Source organism: Zootoca vivipara, chromosome 7, assembly GCF_965207765.1.
Source record: "Zootoca vivipara chromosome 7, rZooViv2.hap1.1, whole genome shotgun sequence".
Lineage (NCBI taxonomy): Eukaryota > Metazoa > Chordata > Lepidosauria > Squamata > Lacertidae > Zootoca > Zootoca vivipara.
Window position 1 is genome coordinate 29,963,606 of NC_142590.1, and position 21,440 is coordinate 29,985,045.

Sequence of the window (21,440 nt, forward strand, 5' to 3'; positions counted from 1 at the left end):
TCACTGGACACCGTCCCTGCCTTTTGTGTGGATGCTTTTCTTTAGAAGTTTAGATCCAAAAAGGAGCTCCAGCAATCTGCTGCTTGCTCTTGATTTCTGCTGTGCTGCCTAATTACTAATCACATTCACTGTTATTGTAATCTACAAAGCGTTGCCATAATTATATACATTTTCTTGTTTGAACTACTTGTAGATCCACCAAACTGAATGAAAATGATTTGTAAGGGCTTGAGAAAGCAAGACATGCCATTGCACTAGCTCTTGTAATTCTAGACTTACTTGCACTGAAAACCTTTAGAGCTCTGTGGTCTGCATAATAATAAAGGTTTCATAATGTAGGTTATACAATCCATCTTAATTGTGTTCTAGTTGTTGCAATAAGCAACTTATTTAACCCTATTTAAGGCATTATCTGAAGGAAAAATAGCTACAGTTGCTACATTATTGACTAGCTAGTGCTGCACAATATCTACTTTTTTTGTTTTTGGTTGTATCTAATGTCACCACTCAGCTGACAGTAAGCCTTCATCAGCAGAATGGGGAGAAGCACTTTTAAGTGATTTATCCTCCTCCATGCAGCCTCCCACCCCGACTAAATCTGTTCCTAAGAGTTGGGGAACCCTTCAGAGGAGATTTGGGAGAGGCAGGGCTTACCTTTCTTCCCTGTTCCACTGAGGGAAGCCTTACCAACAGCTGAGTAACAACATTGGATGCAAGACTTCATTCTTATAAAGCAGAGGTTTTCAACCTTTTTGGGTCCACAGCTCCCTTGACCAACTACATTCTTTCTGCTGCACCCCTGTGGGACTCAGGAGCCCCATTACGTCACCCCTTACCTGCAGAGCCAGCAGCCCCTCACCCTTTTTTGCACACCTTGTGGAGCCTGCTCTCTTCTCCCCTCTCCTTGGGAGTCCTCTGGGCAGCTGCAGCTGCTGTCCCTGGGCTCTGAGCTGCCATCCCCCACTGCCCCACTGGGGCCTGGGAAGCACCCCCTGGCCAGCCCCAGAGGCACCATTCGCTTGGGGAGCTTGTAGCCAGGCTGCTGCAACAAACAACTGTGCAAGCCTTTGGGAGGCAGAGACTCAAGTTGGCATCAGAGGAAAGAGGGACAGAGGCTAGTATTGCCCATGGGACCCCTGACCATCATTCAAGGCACCCCAGGGTGCCACGGCACACTGATTTAAAATCACTATTATAAAGGAAAAGTTGCTTCAGTTTGTGCGTTTAAATGTCTTACTCTGCTTCACAATTCTTAGCTTTCCATTCGAATTGAAGGTACTTTAGGATGCAGTTTAGCAGTGGTTACCTCTGCAATGCTTATTGGTCAGCAGCATTGACACACTTAGCATTACAGCTCTGAATTGTATTTCTTGCAGCTTTAACTATAGGTAATTATTTATGCAAGTATCAGTAAAAGGTGTTTACTTGGGAATTGAAATTAGCCTGAAAGGTTGCACTGTAGAACTATTAACATCAAGTAGAGTTTTGATACTGACTTGCTATGTCGATAGAATCCAATCTAGAGAGCCCTGTTGTGTACCTTTTTACATTAATAGTTTCAACAGCAACTCATCATGCCTCATCAAAAGCTGCTTTTGGCGATGTTCCATTACCCTAAGTTTTAGAAGAAGCATTCTTGGTGAAGTGGGATAATTACTCGAGCTGATAATATAAAGTGCCGCCCCATTTGTATCATACTGTGAATTGCTCCTGCTGAGGACTGAATTATGTGCCAACTACATTACTGTATTTTGCATTTTGTTAATGATTCTGTTTTGTTTGACAGAATAGATGCTCATATGTTGGTTGTGGAGAGTCTCATATAGATCACAGTACCATACATTCAGAGGTATGTATGTAAAAATACTTCAGCGTTTTGACAAGTTAACGCATCTTTTACTTTTAAATCTTTCTGGTGTGTAGAGATTACTTATATGTATGGTTGATAAACAGGGAGGTTAGATTCAATTTAAAATAAATAATTGATTAATTTTGGCAAATATGAACAATGATGTCTTTTTCAATAAGCAGAACCTTTAATAGCTGAATACATAATTTAGATTCCAGCATTTAACTGTATTGTTCATGATAACCTTATTGTTACATTTATTGGCAGATGGTGTAGGAAAATGTGATGCAACAGCTAGTATTTTATACCAGGGTAAATAGCAACTATATCCAAGTTTTGGAGTTTAAAATAATGTTTTTGTTCATAATTTTTGTTGAAAATAGTAGTTGGTTTGGGAATAAAAAGCCAAAGGCATTGTTCTAAGTAAAATGTATTTCCAAAATCTATTTGGGTTTCATTTTACGGAAGAAAGTTGATATGGAGAGGAAGCATGCAGTTGCAAAACACCTTTAACGTGAAGAACTAGCACAACCACATTCTTTTACCGTTCTGCTGTTAAGAGCTGAAGTGGTCTCCATGGAGCCCAGGAAACACTTTTTCCTTTGTCTGTATCATGTGGAGTTCCACCTTAAACTCATTGCCTCCCAGTTGCATAGGCAGCACTGGGTGGCGGGGGGATGAGCTCTACCCCCTGCTCCATACCTGAATTGCTCTCATTGCTGTTATTTTTCTTTCTTGCCCACCTAGAAATATATTTTGTCTCTTCTGTCCCCTCACCCCATTTTTTTCCAGGTGCCACCACTTCTCAGCTGCGTATCCCTATATATAAACTCCACATGTCAATCATAATCCACTCCCTTTGGGTTACAGTTTCAAAGCAGTTCGGAGTTTTTTATTTTCCTGCCAGCTGGTGATGGATGTGCAGCCTCTCATGTATACAATGGAGTTCTCATTGCCCTAAGTTTAGAATGTCAGGATGTAGCTAGTTAATCCTATAACAGTCTGTGGAAACATTACGTTTAAACAAAGATACACATTTCCATACAAGTAAAATACAACAGTCCATACAAGCAAGACCCAATTCCTTACAGTTGTTCTTACTGTATTAAAAAGATTTAGTTCTGCATTTGTTTTCTAGGAAACAAATCACTGTCTAACGGTTAACCTTACCACATTACGTGTCTGGTGTTATGCATGTAGCAAAGAAGTGTTTCTTGATAGAAAACTGAAGTCTCATTCTTCACTGCAAAATGTTCGACTGTCTCACATCATACAGGTAATTAGACAAGTTCACTATCTGGGATTTTATATTTTTTTTGCTGTTTATGTATGGTTATGGTTTATAAGCGGTTTCAATTAAGAAATCAGGTTTTTAGTCTTCTACACAAACATTCAATAGATAATTTAAATATATGTTTAAGGAAGCTTTTAACAAACCTTGTAGTACAGTAATTTTGCTTTTGCATCTATAGAGTCCTAAATTCTTGATGATTTTACATCAGTTTGCATGGCAGTGTAAACCAAATATGGTTTACACCAACTACACAACTACACAAACATGCAGGCTTTTGCAGAACAGTTTGTACCCACTTTGCTCTTCTACAGTCCCATTTTGCTCCTGCATTGAGTTAAGCACAGTTTGGCTTAGTCTTAGTGTGTTGTCCAAGCTCAGGTCCATAGTTAAGCTCTCTCTTCACTAACCACGAGCTGTAGCCAGTTTTGTTTGTGGTTTGGCTTATCACGTCATGTGAGCCATGCCAAAGGCTCAATTAATTTTAGAATCTATATTCAAGAGGTTCAAAACCTTCAGAGGGCTATATAAATGCTTATTAGGGTTCAGTCCTATGTGTGTTTGCTAGGGAATAAGACCTTTTGAATTGTGGGACTTACTTTTGTGTAAACAAAGGATTACACTGTTCCTGTGTTTTAATTTTGAAAACTGATATTGTAATATGTGCATATTTTAATACTTTATGATCACTCATAAAGTGATCAGTTGCATCACTCATGGGGATCCAATGAGGCACTTCAAGCATGCTTTAGGCATTGCTCATACCCAGTGGGATTTCTGACTTTTTAAAAAAATTTAAAATGATGCAAATTGCTTTTGAATTTCCCCTGAGTTTTGAAAGTGCTTTGCCATATAGCATTCAGAGCTACCTTGAGAAATGGAATTCAAGCTCAGCTGGGAAACTTCATTTAAGAATTATGAAAATATGTCCTTAATATACTGACATTCATAACAACTATTAATTTTAAAAGTGAAATGGAAAAATTGAACATGGCTGCTTTCATTAAGTGGTACTGCAGTGGTCAACCAGATGGCGATAGCCCTTGAGCAGGACCTGAGTGTATCAACACTCTCCCCACTTGTGATCTCAGCAACTAGCCCTCAGAAGCATTCATATTTCTTATCTTCCTATAAGAAACCTATGCTCTTGATAAGTTATTTCAAAAAATTGTGACATATACACGCCAGTAAACTCTTGGCTTTGCATGTAAAACATGCTTTAGAACTTGATGTAAATAATGTTCACAGGCTGATTTTAAATGATATACAAATAAAAGTAAGATTTGCAGGAACAACACAAGGCTTCACATGCTTTGTATCTTAATCTTTCCCAAAGGATATTAGGTTACCTAGTATCCCTACACTGAAAATTCCTCTAATTGCAACATTTGATGACCTTGATGTACAAGTAGATGAAGAGGATGAATTCAAGGCAAGAGGTAATATAACTGAAAAGTTCACCAAAATATTGTTAGTTGACACAAATTGTTAGTACCATATTCATAATTTCATTGAAATTCTATCTCATCAGTGGTTTCATGTGTGTTTTTACGTTCTTTCACACAATTGTTTTATAGGTCCCATTTACCCTTACATCTCAGTTTTCTGACCCTAATTAGTTACCTACTGTCTCTGTTGAAATGTACGTGTTCAGCGGGACATCTAGGAAGCTGGGTTGAGAGAGAAATTGGACGTTTCTAAGGGTCTTGGAGGGAATGCAAGAATTTGTTTAGATCTGTGGTGACTGCTGTCAGTGATATAACTTAAAGACAAGATAAAAATGTGAGGAGAAATGAGGACACACTTTTATTCAATTTATAAGAGCAGTGAGTGGGGGTTGAATTTCACAGATTGTTGGAATTAACCACCCAATCCTTGGAGACCACACTTCTTACTGGGATGGTATAATAATAAACATATTTTAGAAGGTAGTCTCATTGGGTGATAGCCAAATAAGCCATACCCAGAGTAGATCCACTGAAAATACAGTAATTGGCTTGTTTGACTGATTTTGGATATCTCTCATTGAGTTTTGAGCAACTATGTATATCAGGGGTCCCCCAAACTACGGCCCCCGGGCCGGATGCGGCCCAATTGGCCTCCCAATCCGGCCCGCGACGACCCCCGCCACCCGCTGCCGCCGCCCGCTCTTACAGCGCGCGGCGTGGCGACGATCTTCAAAATCGGCAAAAAATCGCCGAAAATCCTTTGTGCGCATGCGTATGGGCCTCTCCCGACCCAGAAGAGGTCATTTCCGATGCACTTCCGGGTCGGGGGAGGCCCATACGCATGCGCACAAGCGATTTTCGGCGATTTTCCCCGACCGTGTGCGCATGCGCACGGGCGCGCACTCCCCCGCCCTCCGGCCCGCTGCGCGCGCACTCCCCTGCCCTCCGGCCCGCCGCGCGGTCGGCGCAGCGGGCACCGGCTCAAAGCCCGGTAAGTCTGGGGACCCCTGATGTATATATACAGGCTAAAATGTTGCTTTTAAATATCTGTGAGAAACTCCCTACTACACATATTGTAACCTTTTTTTTGCTTGCTTAGCAGTTTTTCATTATTTGCAGGTCTGACAGGCTTGAAAAATATTGGAAACACTTGTTACATGAATGCAGCTTTACAAGCTCTTTCAAATTGGTAAGAAAAACAGTCCTCTTTGTAGGGCAGTGTGCCTTTCAGTTGTTAGAAATTCCAGATCAGCAAGAAGCTGTGTAGGGTAGAGGTTATAGCATAAATATTACTATGTGAGTTGTATGGCCTATGGAACTTGCAGGAGGCACATCCTGACCATATGCCCTTTCATAAGGCCCTCAAACTCATAAATTAAATTAATATGAGTCTTCATTTTACATTCTCATAGTTATCCTATGAAATACAGAACTCTTTTCCTGTTTTCCCTGATTTTCTCTGCTAACTCAAGTGTATCCAATTTCTTGATGATATGAATGCAAAGAGAAGGATTAAAAACCAAAAGTTTAGAAAAGGCTTTTATTTTTCTTCAATATTTATTGGTGTAGAAGCAGTGTGGTCATTTTGTTACACTGCATCTCATTTTATTAATATATTATTAAACAGATCTGTTACTGTTGCAATCAGATGCTGAAGGTGCAAGATGGTATCAGCCTTATGGAATCAAAGTGTCTCTTACTAGAAAAAGGGAGCTTATCTAAAAAGGAGAGCTGTACCATATAACTGGGGTTGAAGTAATATTAACATATTTAGCACTGTCTCAAAAAACTAATGGTCTTTTTCCCTTTCTTGCCAGCCCACCATTAACCCAATTTTTCCTTGACTGTGGGAGTTTAGCTCGTACTGATAAGAAACCAGCCATCTGCAGAAGTTATTACAAACTGATGACAGAACTCTGGCATAAAAGCAGGTATTGTGCTACTTCTGTACTGGTATAATTTTTCTAAATCAGCTTTTCACAAATATATTTTCAGTAGAATACTTGGTAATTAGTGAACATTGAAAATCTTAGAGTTTCAATGATTGTTTAGCAGAAAACATGAAGTAGAATTGTATTTTTCATAATGTGCACACTCTTGGAGTCATCTTCCCAATGACAATCTTACATCTGCTTATTCAGTTCCATAGTGGGTTATGACATGTAAATTATCCCACAATAATTATAATTATGATAATATAACATTAATCAAGCACCTGAATGGAAGGCCTACTGTAAGCAATTAGCATGTTCGTATGGATTTGGCTGAGTTATTGAATATGACCTCTATTTGAAATGGGTCATAATTTGAGTGCATTGTAATTTTTTTCTGTCTTTAGTTTGGGGCATCACCTATTGAAGTCAGACAAGGTACTTCTAGTGCCCCACACAGCTTTCAGCAATTAACTAAAAAGATGCCTGTAATTGAAACTCACCATTTCCTTGATAGAATTCTTATTGTTTACTTTGGTATAGTTTGACTCAGAATATAAAAGATTGTGGCAAGCAAGCAAGATTTTGTGTCTTTCTTAGATTGTTCTTAAGTTATGTGTATGGTACAGAATTAGATGTACACATGAAAGAGTAGAGTCTTGTGTTATAGGTCGGTAGCCGTGTTGGTCTGACGTAGTCGAAACAAAATAAAAAAATTCCTTTCAGCAGCACCTTAGAGTCCAACTAAGTTTGTCATTGGTACGAGCTTTCGTGTGCATGCACACTTCTTCAGACACCAGTCTTGTGTGAAAGGAATAAAAAAATGATGCATGAAATGAATATTTCATGATGCATGAAAGGCATATTGAGACATCAATACTATCCCAAACAGTGTACCCAATCAATCACAGAATCAAGAAAGGTGATAATAGGCCTATAATGTCACAGGATGCTGAGAGATGAAATTCAGATTTTGTATCCAAAGGCAGTTTTAGAAACCTCTTGGCATTTTGATTTGTTGGTTTAAAAACTATTGCAATTTGAATACTGTACTAGGAAACTGAAACATTTAAACCATTTGAAAAGTTGTAAGTGCACTTAAATATTTTTTTCTTCCAGACCTGGAGCAGTTGTCCCCACAAATTTGTTTCAAGGAATTAAAACAGTTAATCCAACATTTCGAGGCTATTCTCAACAGGTAAGCTTTTCTTAAGGCTTCCTCTATGCATACTACAGGAAAATTTTATTTAGTAAAGTTGCATTCAAAGAAATGAAAATTGCAGGTAAAATAATACATTTCACTTCGGATTCTTGGCTAGCTGTTAGATGATGTTTACAATCCATGCTGTTTTTCCACTTCTTGATTTATGAATAAGAGTAGTTGATATAATTCTGCCTAGGTCCAAAATTACAGTCATATCCAACTTCGCTGTTCTGCTACTGCAGCAGACGTCTGCATGAGCAATGGAACTTCCCCTCATCTCCCCTGCTGGCCCACCACACACCCTCAGAATCTGCTCCAGAGGAGTTTCCAGAGCAGATTTTGGAGATATGTGGAGAGAGGAACAGGAAGTCTCATTGCACAAGCAGAATTCTGCAGGTGCATCATTGGATACAACCCGTAAAGTGCAATGTGAACATTTAGAACAGTTTAAATCCAGATACAGACCACAATAGGGTACTAGGAGCTTTTATTTTGTAATAAAATAAAATATAAGAATCAGAGCAATACAAATAAAAGTAATACAGTGTGTAGCTTAATGCATTACATTTGCTACAACAGGCAGAAAAATCATTAACTGGTCTGCCAAGACCATCAGCAATTTTCAAATGATCTGGGGCTTGTGGGATTTGGAATCACTGCTGTAAACTCAAAGAGCTGTTTGAAAGTTGTTTTTAGTGTTATTCAGTGGCTAGCACCATTGAAGTACTCATCTGAATAAAGCACAATGCTGTACCTACCATTTTAAATTTCAGGATGCACAGGAATTCTTGCGTTGTTTGATGGATTTACTACATGAAGAGTTAAAAGAGCCTGTTATTGCAATAGAGGATAGTATCCCAGCAAATGAAGAGAGCATGGAAGAAGAGAAGAGTCAATCAGATGTAGACTTTCAATCATGCAATAATACTGATAAGGTAGAAAATGAGGCTTGGTCAAAATCTGTGGCAGAGGAGCAAGCAGAGGACACAATGCTAATTCAGGATGATGAAAATGCATCCAAAGACAATCAGAAAGAGAAATCCTTGTGTACCAAGATGAACAAAACAAGCTCAGTGGAAGACATAGAAAAAGACATATACAATTTCTTTGAAACGGCTGAATTTTTGAACAATCAGGAAACAGTGAAGGTGCAAATACACAGCAGATACTCAGGTGATTGTATGGCTATTAATTAGAAAAAGTGTTGGGTAATATTTCAGTCACATCTGTTACAAGATTCAATTCCACCTTACTACTGTGCCATGCTACAATGTTATTTTACTGATTTTGATCTCGCTTCGTAGCTCTTACAGGATAGAATATTTTTGAATTTGTTGTTGACTTTGCAGCAGTGGACCATTTGTTTTTGTTTGATCAGCTGTTATTAGGAAGGGGTGCAGCAATTTTATATTAAAATGGCCAAGTTCTGTCACTCTGTAATAGAACAGATAGTACAAGACTTTGGGGAGGTAGGCAACTTGGGGGGGAGGCACTTGTCTGAATTCTACCAGCAACAAAAGCAAGTGATAGTGACTCTGGTTTTCCCTTATTTATTTATGCAAGTGTTTCTGCACTGCCTTCTCCTAAAATATCAGGTTGGTGTATGGCGATATAAAAACATTAAAGATGCTGAAAGCAGCATAGAACAATGATTAAAATGATAGCCTACTAAATATATATATATAAACAACAGCTAGCAAAGTCTTCAGGAGATGCCTGAAAGTTAAAAGCAAGGATGCCTGCTGAAGACACTTAAGTGCTTGACTTTGGTTGAGAGCAGTTGGGCCTCTGTAACACAGAGGAACTAACAGCACTCCTCCAGGTAAAATTAATAAAATGTGTCTGGTGTATGCATTCAATGACGAAATTTTGAACTGGAGCTCAGTGTTTGCGTTGGGATATTAGCTGCTTCATTCTGCACTCGGTAGCTCTTCCCAAGGGCAGACCCATATAGAGCACCTTGTAGTAATGCAGTACCAGTGCATGGGCTGCAGTCACCACACTATCCAGATACTGTAGCTGCTTTACCAGCTAAAGCTGGTTAAAGGCACTCCAAGGTCTCTTGGGCTTCCAGAACAGTTCCTAGTTGGTCACAGTCGAAATATATATATATATATATATATATATATATATATATATATATATATAAAATTGTCCAGTAGCGCCTTAGAGACCAACTAAGTTTGTTATTGGTATAAGCTTCCGTGTGCATGCACACTTCCTCAGATATCAGATATAAGCTTTCGTCTCTAATTTTTATATTTCGACTGCATCAGACCAACACGGCTACCTACCTGAACCTAGTTGACCACAGTGGTTGGAAGAAGTTGCTTCCAGCTCTGTTGCAGGTGTGGCATGTGCTGCCACTGCTTTCTCATGTTTCTCTGCCAAGTGATAGCAACATGTTGTTTCAACATGTTGTTTCAGTTTAAGGATGAGTGCACTTTAAGAGTGAAGTAAACTACTTGGCATGAGAAGGGGCTAGAACGGAGTAGTGTTGTATGTGATCATTTGCGTATTAGAGAAATGAGTGTTTGCTCATTTACTTGACAGTTTCTACCCCCATGTGTTGGCAGAAATGGAAAGTTGTTTTGTAATGAGATGAGCTTTTCTTTGCAAACAGAAATTGCAAACTTATGTGTGTGCATTTTTTCACAGCAAAAGCTATGCATTTTCTCTAAGTTAAGATTAAAGAGTGTGGTGACCCATGGCAATATTGCTGAAATATCTGGTTGATGCTAGACATTTTTTTAAATAATATTTTTTATTAATTTTATCACTATAAACACAACTGGCTAGACATTTTAGCCAGTATGAAAGTTGCTGTTCTTGTCTGTATGGGCTAAAACATTTGAGTTGAATGATGTCTTGAATGTGGCAAAATGCACACTTTTTGTAGTTTCTAAACAATTTTTCCACAGTGTCCCTCTTCTTTGACTAGTCCCTGCTCTATTTTCCTTTGCAATTTATAATTTTTAATTTGCTTAGTTTTCCATTGTGGCAGTTTTGGTTCACATCCTTTCCTAGTCTTCCTTTGTTCATTTTCTACCCTGCTCATGATTCCAGTTGTTTTCTTTTTCTTTTTAAGGGCATTTTGACTCTGCTTCTTAAACTTAATAACAAATAGGACTCTGGACAGTCAGAGTTAATTTTTAACTCCATCCTCTTGGTTCATTTTAATTTAGTAATACTTATTTGGCTAAAATGTGTTTTACAGACTATATCAATGATGTCCATATGAATGATGTGTCTATGCCACAAAGTTTTCCTTCAAAAGATGGGGGGAATGCACGTTTATCAACCAGCCCTCCCAAATCAGGTACTTTCTGGTCTGGACTGGCACCCTTGAACAAAAAAGGTATAGCGTTCCCTAATGTTACTTGGTGCTTTTTTCCTGTATTGGTGCTAACACTTTTAAGTGATTAAAATAACAACATTAAGTTATTTGATTCACCCACCCCCTTTCAGCAATACATATTGGAAATGAATTTTGGTCTTTCAGTATTTCACTGTGGGTGGGTGCCAGCAGTGAGATTGGACATTAAGAACTCTTTATCTGTTTCCATTCCCCATACTATTTTGAGGGCTTTGGGTATGCCATTCCATCAACAAAACGCTAAGACAATAACATAACGGCAAGCACACAAGATTTCTATCTAGGGACCAAACACCAGCACCAAAGCCTCTATTTATTTACTGCATGACTCTGGGGAGTTGCATCATTTTGGCAAATTTGTCAGAGCAGCTTAAAATATCCTATTGTTTTCCAGTCACATTTTATTCCTTCATCTGCTTTGTTTCTTTTTCATACTTTCATGTAGCCAGTTCTTTAAAAAGCTAGTTAAGAAAATTCTCTTCTAGTTTGTATTTAAACTGTCTTTTGTTTCATTTGCACATTTATATCCCCATTGCTTGACACAGGAGTTTTCTTCTTCTGACATACATAGTAGTAGGGATTGAGCCACATACAGTCTCTCTGGATTGTGCTGTGGACACTGCATGTGAGGCTTTCTTTGTGTCTGTATATGCAGCAGAATGAGGTGAGAATTTAGTGGCGGATGGCTGAGTTGATAGAATGACTGTGCCAGTTCAGGCTGCAGGTGCAGAATCACATTCTGAATTTATTTTAAGTGTCTTTGTAAATAGAAAACTAGCACAGTAGGAGAGGGCTAGGTCAGAATCTTTTCCCTGAATCTGTTAGTTTTCTACTTTCAGGGGGTGTATACATAGAGGAACACTTAAAAAGGTTTATCTCCAACCTGCGGTAGTGCAGTCTGTTCTGCTATCATATTTTGCTGCATCTACAAGGCAAGGCCTTTGTCTCCCATCAAATCTGAAAGATCCAATGGTTTGTTCAAAGCCAGAAGGCTTGCAGAAGTCATAATAGAATCCTTAAGTCATTGTCTATACCAAATTTCCTTATTAGATATAATTTTTGTGGGACAGCCCTGTCTAGAATAGTCAAAGAGTTGGCTGTGTTCTTATCGCCATCTGTCATGCAGATTTGTGGCATGGGAGCAGTGAGGTCTTGTGCCAAAGACCCCATGTTAATGTGAAATGTACTTACTTAATATAAGTTCTCCCCTTGTAGAATTATATTAAAGAATCTGCTACCCGGCCAGCTCAATAAGCAATGTTTTGTAATAAAGTGGATTTGCTTTTTGGCTCACTGTATATTGGCTCACTGTATATTTAAAATAATACTTTAATTAATTAATTTAATTTAATTTAATTTAATTTATCATTTATACCCCGCCCATCTGGCTGGGTTTCCCCAGCCACTCAGGGCGGCTTCCAACAAAATATTAAAAAACAGTAGTCCGTCAGACATTAAAAGCTTCCCTAAACAGGGCTGCCTTCAGATGTCTTCTGTTCTGCTCTTAAAGTTATTTTTCTGAATGTTTGTTAGTGGGGTTCTCAAAAATAGTAATAGAAAGTGAGAATTAACTGTAGGTCTGGTATTCTTAGAATCATAGAATTGTAGAGTTAGAAGGGATCCCAAGGGTCATCTACTCCAACCCTCTGCAATGCAGGAATTCTGCCCACAGCCATCCCTGTGTGGGCTTGAACCACCAACCTTCTGGTTAACAGCCAGATTCAGTGATCCATTGTGCCATAGAGACCAGATGAAGAGTAGAATAAAAAGTTACTGTACTTCAACTCTGTCCTGATTTTAATTTTCTTTTCTTTTTCTTTTTAGTTCCAACCATATGTTCCCCCAAAAAGAAGAAACACAAAAAATTCAGAAGTGTTATTTCTGACATATTTGATGGGACTATCATAAGTTCAGTACAGTGTCTAACATGTGACCGGGTAAGTGAAGGGATAAAATAAATGTTGCTACATACACCGTTGGTACTTGTGTAAGTTCTCTTCCCTTATATGGTAAAAGAAGTTGTTAAAAATGAAGCATGAATATATTTATTCATCCACTTGAAATAGGCAAACAGTTCCTGGAATATTCTAGTTTGGACGTCCTCATAGTTTTAGGCTGGTCTGTTTCCTGTTCTTAATAGTTTTTTCAGCTTAGTTTAGTCCCAAATAGCTACTGTTAATTTTCATGTTCACATGGTACTACAGTACTTTACAGTGGATGCATACATGCATGCATACAGTGGAGGCGACTCTCGACTTACTTTGGGGTTACATTCCGGGCATAGTGCCTAAAATGCCTAAAATCAAAATTGTGTATACTCAAAACACATTGGGTTATGAATGGGAATGCCAAAGTCTTTTTTTCCTGGAAGCCCACTCCCTTCTTAAGTTTTTTTTTTTAATTGCCAAGTACGTAAAGCTGAATGTGCACAAGTTACCTTATATGCGTGAAAGTTGTGAATTACCTGTGATTGCCTGTAGTTTGCCATCTAGTGGTATTATTGGAGCAAAGCACTGTAATTAGCCACAAGTGGAATTTAATGTTGATAATTCCTAAGAACCAAATTTAAAATATAGAATTGTTATTGGGTCAATTTAAAAGAAGGTGGTGTTGGCCTAATCATCTTCCCTTTGGTTTGGCAATAGGTGTCAGTGACCCTGGAGACTTTCCAGGACTTGTCATTGCCTATTCCAGGCAAGGAAGACCTTGCTAAGCTGCATTCGGCAAGTCATCAGACCTCTCTTATAAAGGCAGGCTCTTGTGGTGAAGCATATGCTCCTCAGGGCTGGATAGCCTTTTTCATGGAATACTTCAAAAGGTTTGTTTCTTTGCGTTGCTTGAACATTTTAAACTGATGTTTCTGCTGTACTGGCAGAACATTTGCTGTTTTTTTGTCAATGATATTTCAGGTTTGTTGTCTCATGTGTTCCTAGCTGGTTTTGGGGTCCAACAGTAACCTTACAAGATTGTCTTGCTGCCTTTTTTGCTAGAGATGAACTGAAAGGTAAGAAATTCATATTTTTCACATGTCTTACTAAATATGACCACCATACCTCTTACTTTTTGTACCTATTTTCATATTTAAAAGGTCCAGAAAAGGTTCCCTTTTGCACTGTTGCAGAACCATCAGTTGACAATATCTTCTACAGAGCAAAGGTTCAGAGCAAAGGTTCAAATTAGCCAGTGTAGAAATTTTATCCCTTTAATTTAAATAATCTCATTTTAAACTTTTAATTGATGGGAATGGCTGTGGCTCATTGGTAGGACATCTGCTTTGAATGCAGAAAATCCCTGATTCAATCCCTAGCATCTTCAAGTAGGGTTCGGAGAGCCTTTGTAGTTGGTGTACTGACCTTGATGGACCAGTAGTCAGACTCAGTATAATGCAGCTTCCTATGGCCCAATCTTACAATTTATTAACAAAAATATTTTTAAGCTACCTGGGCGGATATCTAATCAGTGAAAGTCCATGTAGTGCATGTATTCCTGATGCTAGAATATCTTGAATACCTAGTGTCTTGCAAAATCAGAAAAGCTCAGTGCAGGCTGTGGTGGGAATATGTTTTTAGAATAATGGTTGTGCTTTCCTTCCCGCAATGTCTGCAGGTGACAATATGTACAGTTGTGAAAAGTGTAAAAAGTAAGTGGCCTGTTCTTAAATTCTTATAATTTGATATATGTGGTTACTTTAAAAGCTGTTGGATGAGATCCAAAATTGCAGCAGCAGATACAGTGGGACTTCCCCTTCCTCCCACTTCCCCCAAATCTTGTTTTGCAGCGAAAGTCTCCATTGCCTTTGCCTACAAAACACAGCCTGAGGATCCAAAGTACCTCTTTCTTTTCAGAAAGTGGGAAGAAGCATTTTGCAAGTAAAGGCAGAGTGCAGGAAAAGTGGCCTCTCCCTTTCCCATCACTTCTGCACTCCTCGCACAAGGATTTTGACAAGGTGTACAGGACATCTGTCTGCTGATCAGATGTCAAGGAGATAAAGAACTATAAAACTTTTAGAAGACACCTGAAGGTTGATCTGGGTCGATCGCGGGCCCAAGGCAGCTGGAGCACAGCATGCTCCTCAATAGCCAGAAAGACAATGGCTCCAAAGCCGGGCATGAAAGAGCTCCGCAACCCAGCTGATTTGAGGAGAGAGAGAGAGAGAGAGAGAGAGAGAGAGAGAGAGAGAGAGAGAGAGAGATGTGTGCTGGGGGGGGGGGAGGCAGGCGAGAAGGAGCCAGGTCTCTGACGAGGGAAGGCGAGATCAGGGCCAGCAGCAGCATCGCCTGTGGAGGGAGGCAGGGGGAGAAGGCAGGATCGGCATTGGAATCACCTGAGTGGCTCTCTTTGACAGGGGAGGGGTGGAGGAAGGAAGGGGGAGAAGGCAGGATCCACATCGCCCTCCCACCCTGCACCCATCCCAGCCTCCTCGGGGGAAGCAGCCAGCGCCTACCTGCCCACCCTGCACCCATCCCTGCCCCCTCGGGGGAAGCAGCCAGCAATGCACCCATCCCTGGGTGGTAGATCACTGCCAGTTTTTATATTGGATCGTAGATCTCACCCTACTTGTTGGACATGCCTGGCATACAGCATCTTCCTATGTCCATAAGTGCACAGATGCTTTGATATATACAGAAATATTTTCTAGGCTTCCTTTCAGTTCTTTTCTGTCCCCTGGCCCAAGGTTCATGAGGGTTGTAGGGACACTGGTGCAGCACCAAATATATGACAAAAGGCTGCAGACAGAAGCAAAGATAGAATTGTAGAATCGTAGAATTGGCAGGGATCATCTAGTCCAACCCCTGGTCATCCACCCACTTTGATTCCGGGCCTGCAGTCAAATACAATGTCCTTCCCCATTTTTCCTCAGAATAAAGTTTTACTCAAAGGAGACCTTTAAAATTAATGATCTAACCTAGACATATTAATTTCAGTATGACTACTCTGAGTAAAACTTGAATGCCCCTCAGGCTAGTTGGGGGCATGCTGTGACTTCTCCTTCCTCAGCTGTGCTTAATGTTCCTCTGAGTGTGCATTTGCTGCATGTTTTTGGAACTGTATTAATAAACAGGAGACTCACATTGCCTTTTCTGATATATGCTGACTACATTGGTTGCCAAGAAGGAATGATTGCATGTGATGTGCAGATTGATCATATCCATGCCCTGTGTCTGTGAAAATAAGATCTAATTAATTTCTGATCATTTCCAACCTTGTGATTTCTTTTGAAGATGATAGCCCTTTTTCTAGTTAGCAATTCTGAAATATCCAGGGTATTGTACAATATTTAAAACATCATTATTTTAAATGTTTGCATTGGATACTTTTTTTTACAACTTTACTAAATTTGCTTTAGGTTAAGAAATGGAGTAAAATTCTGCAAAGTTCAACACTTTCCTGAGGTATTTATTTTCTTTTTAAAAAAATAATAGTGTTGTTTTTTTCCATAATAGATAATTGTGAATATAGTGTGAAAGCTGCATTCTGGCTTCCCAAAAGATGCTTTTATCTAGTCACATTTGCACACTTACTCAGATGAAGATATTAAAAATGGTGATGCACCTACACAAAAGGCTAAAAGCTGATGATGTGTGATCAGATATCCACTTGTACAATGGGCTTTCCTGTACTCTCCCTCCCACACCCCCTGCATGTACTCAGATCTGTAGCATCCTCCAGCCGATTGCACAAGCGTATATCAGTTCCTCAGGCACATGGATGCAACTGCATGGCACTCAGTAAATATTTTTACAAAGCATCTGCGGCTACCTCTGTGCTCCCAAAAATCTGCTCCAGAGTGTCCATTAACCATCCAGCAGATTTTGAGGGCATGTGGTAGGCTGCATGGGAGAGGAGAGGAAGGTGAAGTTCCATAGTGCAAGTTCATTCTGCTTTCACATAGATGGCATTGGATGCAACCCATAATATTCCATTATGACCAGTTACATGGGGTTTTTTTCTACAAAGTGTACACCTGTGCAGGAAAATGTCTTTATTCACTGAACTAAACACAAATCTTTGGTAGTATTATATAAAGTGGCCCATAGAACATCCCTTTTTTGTAAAAAAAGAGAGAGAGAGAGAGAGAGAGAGAGCGCGAAAGGACAGAACGCAATACATTTAATAACATGGTAGCAGTAGTAAAATGTTTGCCTCTTATTTTAGTATTAAGTTGTCAAGCATCAGTTTCTGAATGAGTGTCAACTCTTCTTTATAGATATTGTGCATTCATCTCAAAAGATTCAGGCATGACCTTATGTTTTCCACAAAAATTGGGACTCATGTATCCTTTCCCTTGGAAGGACTTGATCTTCAACCTTTTCTTGCCAAGGACAGTCCAACTCAAATAGTGATGTATGATCTCTTATCAGTAATCTGTCACCATGGAACTGCCATCAGTAAGTATATATAGTATATATTCTCTTTCTGGATCCATATTATGCAACTGGGGTGGAATCAAATAGTTGTGTTAATATGTTTTAGTTTTGACTTGCCTTACAGTACTTTGACGAAAATTATCTTAACTGTTCTTGAATTTAGATGGACATTATATAGCTTATTGCCGGAACAACTTAAATAACCGATGGTATGAGTTTGATGATCAGAGTGTCACAGAAGTCACTGAATCAACAGTTCAAAATGCAGAAGCTTATGTTCTCTTCTACAGGTGAGAAAACAAGGGACAAGGATTTAAAATACTGTCTTGAGTAAATTTCTTGTTAGTACCCAGTGCATGGTATTTGACCATATTAGCTGTTAATTCTTGCCTGCATGAGTTTCAAGAGAGTATTCCAAAGAGCTGGATAGAGTTTCTGATCAACTGTAATTGTGGGCCAATATAGAAAGCTTGACTTCTTTTAAGATGCTGCTTTGCAGTGAGGTAGTGTATTTTCCCACAGTTCTAACGTTTTTCAACTCATTGTTCTTCTTTTTCTGGGCCTTTCTACTGACTTAATTTTTCCTAGCTCCCCTCCGAGCATTTTTTACAATACAATATTCTTGAAACTTATTGAACCATGGCCCTAACATCAACCCTTGTAAAAATAGACACCTCTGTTCTTCTGTAGTATTTATTTATAATAGGAACTGGGAATTTGTGGCCCTCCAGATATTTTTGTACTCCATCTCCCATTATCTTCAGCCAGCTTGGGCAGTAGTCAGGGAGGATGGGATTAGTACAATATTATCTAGGACCACAGATTCTAACATATCTGGAAATTTTGTTTTGACAGCCATGCATTTTATTGCAAAATTAGAAAGTAAGCTAAAGTGACTTAAAACCTGAATATTATTCATTTCATTTCAAATAAATTGTAATATATTTCAAATTCACAGATAGGTTGCCACAGTGAAATTGGACACTGTGCATAGTTCACTTTGAATTAATAGCTGGTGTTTCCTCATTTAAATTCATAGGAGAATGCACATAGGAAGGATTCTGGAGTCAGATAGAATTCAACTGTAGAAGAAGGAACACTTCACAGTTCAGCAGCTGAAACCTGGAGGACAAAGGGATTCACTGTAGTACTTTGAAATTTATGAGCTCCTGCAGCTGAGCTTTTATTGAAATGTGAATAGGGCCAGGGAGAGAGGGAACTACTCTTCCAGTCTAAAGAGCAAAGACATTCTAATAAATGGGACAATAAATTTAACCTCTGAACAAATAAATAGTAGCCAAATTATGTAAAGAGCTAAACATGTTATTAGGGAAACTGTTCTGTGTTGCAAGCATTAGACCTAGATGTTGACCCCAAGTACATAGATTCTGATAAACTGGGGAACTAATTTTCAAATTAATTGCAACTGTACTTAATTGACATCTGTACCAGTAATGTGTGCAGATCAATTCCTTCTATTAAAATAAAGCTCAGGGGTTACCTATGCTTCTGATGTACACACACAAATATAAATATGTGCTAGCTTGTTAGGGTATTCATATTTCCAGTTACTATATCCTAAATATTTTTTTATTTGCAACTCATCCAAATTTGAAACACTGCACCTTATTTTATTGGCAGATCTTTCCAGTGACTTACAATTATCATACTGTGTAAGCTTGCATTTTATTTCACACAAATTGAAATAATCTCATATAGATATAATGATGATTATTGATGTTACTTAATGTTCTCAGTATTACCTCTTTTCATTATTGTAATAGAAAAAGCAATGAAGAAGCTAAAAAAGAGAGACAGAAGGTATCAAGCCTTAATATAATGGAACCAAGCCTTCTCCAGTTTTATATTTCCAGACAGTGGTTGAACAAATTCAGGACTTTTGCAGAACCAGGACCTATTTCAAATAATGATTTCCTCTGCATACATGGAGGTGAGAGCACAATTATGCATCATACATAATTGAGTATGTTATCTAATAAGTTATCTTATCATGTAGTGTGACAACTTCCTGACTCCCTACTTGGCAGTCATAGCCCGACTCCCCCTTGGGTCGTATCTATTTCAGAAATGGCTTCTGTTTGAGCTTAACCTCTTCAGTCCTGAAAGGGGAGGGAACTGGTGCTCAGCCCCGACTGCGCCCCTTTGGGCTCTCGCCTGCCTGTTTTAATGGCTGGGGTGAGAGCCTCCCGGGCGGGACCCCCTCCCCAGTCGCTCACTTTGAAATGTGAAGAGGGATATTGCTGGTTAAGAATTACAACCATAGATATAAGTTGTTTAGCTTGCTAGCTGAATGGTGCAGCAGTTGGTATATCATTACTTGCCAGCAATGACTCACTGATAATAGTATTTAATTTGAAACCCATAATAAAATCAGCACATTATTTACTGCTTGTATTCTTTTTTCCATTTTCCTTCCTACTGCTTCAGGCATTGACAGGCAAAACATTTCTGATTTTATTTGGGTCTTTTAAGTTTTTGCATTCTAAAAATCATTTGAAAGATGATCATGCCCTCTAATTTTCAAGCAGATTGACAATAAAACTGGCAGGGGTTAGACTTACGTTAGAGAACAAAAATACAAGGCATCCTTAAATTGTGAGCTCCTAAATACACATATTTCTTTAAATCATTCTTTATCCTGCTGCCATCAAAGCTTGAATTTGGGGAACAGTTTGCTTGATTTTGTTTCCCCGTTCCTGAAATTCTTACAAAGTCATTCAAATCATATCAGTTTTCAGATTGGCTATGGCTGGTATTTGCATAAGGAATCTTACATACATGATAACTTGTTTCTGTTCTTTTGACGGATTGACACACTTCTCTGTGGAATAATATTAAGGAAAAGCAGTATTAGCTTCCACATTCGCTTCGGGTCATAATTTCTTTGTTTAAAGTTTGAAAATCAGACACCTGTTTATCAAAAGTTGATGTGAAGGACATTTTTAAATGTATATCTACTTGTGTTCACAGGGGTAGGAAGAGAGCTGAGATGGAGTGAAAAATAGGTGTGGGACATTTTTCTTAATTTTTGAGAAAAGGCACAACACAGTTTTATTGGGTTCAACTTGCAAGTAGCAAGACGGACTACACAGGCAAGGCAGAGTATACTAACCAAGGATACAGCTTCTGACAACCTGCATCCTCCCTTAAAACCCATGGGCTGTCGTGGCTGCTGTGGGTAACCTTGGAAGGTGGAAAGCAGTGACTACCTTTCAATGACTTGAACCATTTCTGCAAATGTTGTCAAAACACCCACAAATGTAGCAATGGGTGTCACACTCATGAGATGGATTGACCCATGCTACCATATCTCCACGGCCCTTTAAGAGGGCTTTCCCTTCTTGTGAGAGATTTTGGAAACCACTTTCACTTAAAACTTACTGGGGGTCCTGCTAGATGCTCCAGGTATAAATGACAGGCATAGTTGTGATACAGGAGCAACCTGAAGATGAAAATAGAAAGGGTAGATACTAGAGAAAGGTTAGGGATGAGGAAACCTGTTGTGCAATTGTTTGAAATATTCTGTTTTGCAATTTGATAACTATTGTGCAAATTTAAGATATTTTGAATCTTTGCATACACATTCATTCATAACTGCTTTTCAAGCTCATATCTAGCGTGATCTCCCTTCTCACTTCTGGGAAAGCTATAGCATGCATTTGTTCTGACAATTAAATTGCACAAGTTGCTAAAAGCTGGTTGTGACAGAAGTTGTATTCCCTCTCCCCTGCTCAAACTGTATCCATTGATAAGGCTTTTTGAAGCATATGATATTCTTTAATAGTTAACATGAACATATAGTAAATAGTTTTGCTTGAATTTTTTTTTACTATGTCTGCTCCTCAGGAGTTCCTCCACACAAGGCTACTTCTATAGAGGACCTTGTAGTAGTGCTACCTCAAAATATATGGGACAACTTGTATAGCAGGTAAGCTGTTGTTTACAAGATGAA

General features: G+C 38.9%; 1 protein-coding gene across 8 annotated transcripts in view; it reads left to right on the forward strand.

Annotated features, from left to right (window-relative positions):
- The window catches only part of USP33 (ubiquitin specific peptidase 33), a 32,504-nt gene that overhangs the window by 6,768 nt on the left and 4,296 nt on the right, over positions 1 to 21,440 (forward strand). The window contains exons 4-20 of one of the 8 annotated variants that reach the window (XM_035122529.3): positions 1,787 to 1,849; positions 2,988 to 3,125; positions 4,477 to 4,579; positions 5,708 to 5,777; positions 6,406 to 6,519; positions 7,639 to 7,717; positions 8,497 to 8,896; positions 10,941 to 11,081; positions 12,924 to 13,036; positions 13,745 to 13,917; positions 14,009 to 14,103; positions 14,706 to 14,739; positions 16,447 to 16,492; positions 17,308 to 17,488; positions 17,631 to 17,757; positions 19,252 to 19,418; positions 21,335 to 21,416. In XM_035122529.3, the coding sequence (XP_034978420.1) occupies positions 1,787 to 1,849; positions 2,988 to 3,125; positions 4,477 to 4,579; positions 5,708 to 5,777; positions 6,406 to 6,519; positions 7,639 to 7,717; positions 8,497 to 8,896; positions 10,941 to 11,081; positions 12,924 to 13,036; positions 13,745 to 13,917; positions 14,009 to 14,103; positions 14,706 to 14,739; positions 16,447 to 16,492; positions 17,308 to 17,488; positions 17,631 to 17,757; positions 19,252 to 19,418; positions 21,335 to 21,416 (2,126 nt within the window). The remainder of the gene's footprint in view (positions 1 to 1,786; positions 1,850 to 2,987; positions 3,126 to 4,476; positions 4,580 to 5,707; positions 5,778 to 6,405; positions 6,520 to 7,638; positions 7,718 to 8,496; positions 8,897 to 10,940; positions 11,082 to 12,923; positions 13,037 to 13,744; positions 13,918 to 14,008; positions 14,104 to 14,705; positions 14,740 to 16,446; positions 16,493 to 17,307; positions 17,489 to 17,630; positions 17,758 to 19,251; positions 19,419 to 21,334; positions 21,417 to 21,440) is intronic. The other 7 variants (XM_035122530.3, XM_035122531.3, XM_088673214.1 and 4 more) reach the window with 7 other exon arrangements.